Raw genomic sequence first — 5,028 nt, 5'->3', positions numbered from 1 at the left:
CCTGCAGACTGAAGGATCCCGGGTTCGATTCCAGTCAAGGACACATGCCCTAGGGTTGTGGGGGCATGCAGGAGGCAGCCGATCAATGATTCTCATCATTGATGTTTCTATCACTCTCTCCCTCTTCCTTCCTCTCTGAAATCAATAAAAGTATCTTTTTTTTAAAGGTAGAACACAGGATAAATGTAGGATGCTCAGAGAAGACTGGATAGATGAAGAGGGAAAGATGCAGGGGAAGTATTGGGAAAGCAGCCTCAGAAGAGGGTTTTTGTTTTTTGGGTTTTTTTTTTGAGGTTTTTTTATTGGGAATGCAGATGAGCAGAGGTCCTGTTACTTGAGTGACGCTGAGGCTAAAGGAATATGCTGCAGCATTACCGCTGCCTCCTGTGCTCTCTCTCAAGGTGGAGGGAAACTGCAAACACCCACTCTCTAGTCCTCCCCATTGCCACTCAAGGACTTCCCAAGAACTCCTCCAAAAAAATGACCTTGCCCACATTCAAAGTTAAGCCCAGCAAAGGGCCAAGCACAGAAAGCCTCAGTAACTAACCTTGGTGGAACCAAAGCCAGAGAAGCCCATCACAGCTGCATCTCACCATCCCCCTCAAACGTCAGCCCTCCTTTCCTCCTCTTTCCATTTCTCTTTCTTGTAGGCTTTGGCCTTTTCCTCTTCTGCTCTAAGCTCTTTCCTCAAAATCATAATCCTTTCGTTTCTCTCCCATCTTCTTGTTGACTTCAAAACATTTTTTCACCTAATCCAAGGTGGAAAGTTGCACACCCATAGACATGCCCAGGTTTCGCTGATGTTTCTTTCCTTTAATGTGATCCAGGAAGTTGATGGAGTCCTTCACAACACAGTCACAGACATTGCAGTAATATCCTCCCATCTCAGATTGCGGGGTGGTCTTGGTAATAACAATTGTCTTCCCAAGCTTGGATTCTAGGTCCACCTTGTAGTCCCTATACTGGAGAAGTTCCTCCTTGACTGGCTGCACTGGTTTTCCATACTTCTTTTCTCTCTCTTCTATGAGCCTCTTCTCAGCAAGCCTCTCATATTCATCTTTGCCCCACTTGTGGCAAAAGTCCAACTTTTTGGCCCACTGCTCAACACCATCTTCCCACTTGTTTACATCTTGCCTATGTCTGCTTTTGTGCTATGATGGCAGAGCTGAATAGCTGAGACAGAGACAGTATGACTCACAAAGCTGAAAATATTTACCATCTTGCTATTTATAGGAAAAGTTTGCTGATCCCTGTTCTAGATTCCTACAACATCTAAAACACGCACCCCCTCCAATTTGTGATACGAGTATGCCTCTAGAGAGCTGCATTAGATGAGAAAGGTGCGTTCCTCACCCTAGAAGCCAGGACTCTGGGGCTCTGACCACAGTTTCCATACCAGCCAAGCAGAGAGGAGAGCTATGAGAATCTCTGATTAGGAAGATAAGCCAGGCCAGAGTGAACAACAAAAATGTGGTTTCCAGCACCCCCCCTCACCCCCTTCACCACCCCACCCCCACCCCGCCCCGCACCCCCACCCCCGCACACACACACCCTTCTATTACTGGGGTTATAAAAGCAGGGACAAGAGTGGGGAGTGACAGAACCTTGCCATGGGCAGCGTCGCTGGGAAAATGCAGGCTCTACTCCTTTGGTTGGTCTTCCTCTTGCCTCCTGAAGCTGGAGCTGGTGAGTCTAGGCTATAACTCCCTGTCCTCCGGGTCCTTAACTTCTATTCCAAATTTACTGATCCGAGTCAAAGAAGACCCTAAAATGAGAATGCAAGATCCCATTGCAAGTGTTCCAGGGGAAATCTCTACCTGGAAGAGTCATATTCTTTCCCAGCAGTTAGTAACAGTTTCCTAGGGGGGAAAAAATCTTGGATGGAGATAGAAAACTGGCTTTGGAAGTGCTCTCCTCAAAATATCCATAATTCTGATTCCTGGTCCTTTTCTCCTCTGTCTTTGCTCTCATGTGGAAAAGGTCAGGATCAGGACATGAAGAAATGTTTAAATGACAACTCAGAATCAAGACTAGCCATTGTGTTCTGAAAAGTGGGATTGACAGGGTGGACTGGGATAAGGAAAGCCAATAAAAAGGATACATGGAGGGGCTGAGTTACATTACAGGTAAGGGTGAGGCTGGGGATGGGGGGATGCCTCAGCTTTCAACTCATTTTCCTTACCTAGTGCTCTGTCTGAAGGCTTAGTTACCCTGTGTTTGGGAACCTGAGATTTTCTATTTCAGGGAAGATTATTAGTGGCATTGAGTCCAAGCCACACTCCCGTCCCTACATGGCCTATCTGAAAATCATCTCTTACCAGAGCTATGTTTTCAACTGTGGTGGATTTCTCATAAGTCAAGAATTTGTGGTGACAGCTGCTCATTGTAAAGGAAGGTAAGAAAACTTTGATTTGTTCTCTTTTCATGTGAGGATTTGTAGGAACCAGAGTTAACACAATTTTCAAGTGGCCTCAGGAGAGATTTTTGTGCCTAACTAATCTCAAGATGGTCAGTGATGTATATTGGGAGGAGCTGGGCCATTGTGATTGATTAGTCATCTCCGTCCCCAGAGGTCAGGGCTTTACTATTGGGCAACCCAGATCAAGACAGGCCAATACTGCCCCTCTTGTCCTGGTGCCAGTGAGCTCTCTCAGTCTGCCAGGGCCTGGCCCTTCCTAAAACAGCTGTGGTCCCTGGGAGGAACGTCTTTCCTCAGTAAGAACTGAGTTCCTCAGTTGGCTCTACACTGATGAAGAGGGCCTGTTGTCACTCTGCTCAAAATGGGCCCTTCTCAAGAGACCAGCACCTTTCCTGACTCTCTCTTCCCTCTCAACAGAAAAATTACTGTCATTCTCGGAGCTCATGACATAAAACAAGAAGAATCCACATGGCAGAAGCTAGAAGTCAAAGAACAATTTGTTCATCCGAAATACAACTATTTTACTAATGTCAATGACATCATGTTACTGAAGGTGCCATTCTCTTTCTTGGACTTCTCAATTCCCCCTTCTTAACCCTTCTCCTGACTTGTACCTTTCTCATTCTCTCCCAACCCACTTCCTCAGGTACCACCCCCACTCCATGTCATCACCGCCCCATTCGGGAAAAACTCTAGGCCCTGCCCAGGGAACCTCTACCATACCACACCACCCACATTCCCTGTGACTGGCAACCATCTACTCTTCCTCCCTCACAGCTACAAAAGAAGGCCAAGCTGAACCATGCCGTGGGGACAGTCCCCCTGCCCACCAAGTCTACCTTTATTCAACCTGGAAAAGTATGCCGAGCAACTGGCTGGGGGAGAATAGGCGTGGAAAAGCCAGGGTCAGATACTCTGAGAGAGGTGAAGTTGAGACTCATGAAGGCCAAGGCCTGCAATCACTTTATGTTTTACAGTCATAACTTGCAAATCTGTGTGGGCAACCCCAGGAAGAAAAGATCACCATATAAGGTACCACAAACTTACACTTGCTCCTCATAATCAGTTCCTGGGAGACAGGGTCCTGCTGAGAGGGAGTGGATCAGGAAGTCCCCTGGTTCAGTTACCAGTGTCTGCATTCATGGGTTTCTAGAACTATGGGAACTGGAATCCTCCTTCCGGGTTCCATCCTTTCATACTCAAGTCCTGCCTCTAATATTCCCATCTAGTCTGCATACTGGGCTCCAGGAGAGAAAAAAATAAGATGTTGGGGGGGCAGGATCTATGTTCTATGCTAGAGAGAGAAAGAAGACATTTAAATTATGACTCCTGATTTATGACTCCATCGGGTGTCAAGATTCCTGGCCTGACTCTGGGGTATCTTGAGGCCAGCCTGGGTGCTGATAGAACCAGGATGAAGTAATAGTAGGAAGTAATCTCTGCTCATGATCTGCTTTTTTTAACCCACAGGGTGACTCTGGGGGCCCCCTTCTGTGTGCTGGGGTGGCCCAGGGTATTGTGTCATATGGACGTAAAGATGCAAAGCCTCCTGGTGTCTTCACTCGAATCTCCCCATATGTGCACTGGATTAATAAAATTATAAAGCGCAAGTAGCCACAGAAGCCTGGCCAGCCGCAGGAAAAATCCCAAAGCCAGAGCTCTCCCTGGGTAGCCCCCAGGTTCCACAGGAGCCTGGACACAGCCCAAGACCAGGGAGGCTCCCAAAAGTACCCAAAGCCCCTGCTGATTGTATCCTCCACAAAATTCAATAAAGATGCAGCCTCCGGCACATGTGTGTGAGACCGTTTCTTCCTCAGAGCTCCCCCAGAGACGGACTGCTCCACAGGGAGGAGTTCAGGTCCTCTTCTCTAGTGGGAATGAAGAATTTTGCTGGGCTCCTTTCTTGCCAGATTAATAACCAAGCCCACCAATTTCCATAAACATTGTGTGGTGCTATGGATTATTAAAGAAAATATTTTAATCTGCACAATACCATTCAATATCCAGAGTAATATTGGCACTGAGCGACCTTCTTTCTCCTCTGTCCCCTCTTCCACTTCCTCTTCCTACTCCCCTTCTCCTCTCACTTCTCTTCTTCCCTCAAACCCATGCCTTGGCCACTGCACTACAGGACACAGATGAGCCATAGCAAATTCTCCATGACTATTTCTGAAGATGGGCCAAGGCCTGGGTTTATGTCTTTACACCCACCTCTGCCTCATGATCGTCACCTCAATAGTGTGTCTACAGCCACAGAAGCATCTGCCAAGTGGAGAAAAAAGAAAATTTCCCAAGCATGAGAGCTCAGGATAGTAGGGTGAGGGAGAGATGACCCTTGGAAGTCCTCAGGATGTGTCTGTCTACTGCAACAGTCACAATGGGCTGTATAAGGGTCAAGGCCATTCTAGCTCAGGAGGGGGATCCCCAAGAGCATCAGAGTGAGCCACATCCCTGAATTACATCAGAGCCACCCAAATTCAACTGTCATCTTCCTTCAGATATGATATGGTGTCTCCAGGTCTCCAGAAAAAGAATACATGAGTTAGGCAAAGTCCTCCAAAATTTCCTTCCATACGGCCTTGAATGCTCTGAATCCCATACCCACCAGC

General features: G+C 47.3%; 1 protein-coding gene and 1 pseudogene across 3 annotated transcripts; one reads left to right on the top strand and one right to left on the bottom strand.

Moving 5' to 3' along the window:
* Window positions 1–535: 535 nt before the first annotated feature.
* On the bottom strand, window positions 536–1,219 carry LOC103301544 (zinc finger matrin-type protein 2-like; annotated as a pseudogene).
* Window positions 1,220–1,588: 369 nt separating this feature from the next.
* On the top strand, window positions 1,589–4,206 carry CMA1 (chymase 1). Of its 3 annotated transcripts, none has more exons than XM_054716492.1 (6): window positions 1,622–1,686; window positions 1,986–2,126; window positions 2,245–2,395; window positions 2,837–2,972; window positions 3,197–3,451; window positions 3,890–4,206. In XM_054716492.1, the coding sequence occupies exons 2-6, from the start codon at window positions 2,102–2,104 to the stop codon at window positions 4,031–4,033; spliced, it is 711 nt and encodes a 236-aa protein (XP_054572467.1). In that variant the 5' UTR covers window positions 1,622–1,686; window positions 1,986–2,101; the 3' UTR covers window positions 4,034–4,206. The 3 variants fall into 3 exon arrangements, with proteins under 3 accessions (XP_008156773.2, XP_054572467.1, XP_054572466.1); XM_054716491.1 differs by having other exon boundaries at window positions 1,623–1,686; window positions 1,981–2,126; XM_008158551.3 differs by lacking the exon at window positions 1,986–2,126 and having other exon boundaries at window positions 1,589–1,686.
* Window positions 4,207–5,028: the final 822 nt, after the last annotated feature.

This window comes from Eptesicus fuscus, chromosome 5 (genome assembly GCF_027574615.1).
Source record: "Eptesicus fuscus isolate TK198812 chromosome 5, DD_ASM_mEF_20220401, whole genome shotgun sequence".
NCBI lineage: Eukaryota > Metazoa > Chordata > Mammalia > Chiroptera > Vespertilionidae > Eptesicus > Eptesicus fuscus.
The sequence above is the reverse complement of the archived record's forward strand: the minus strand, read 5'-3'. Positions and strand labels throughout refer to the sequence as shown.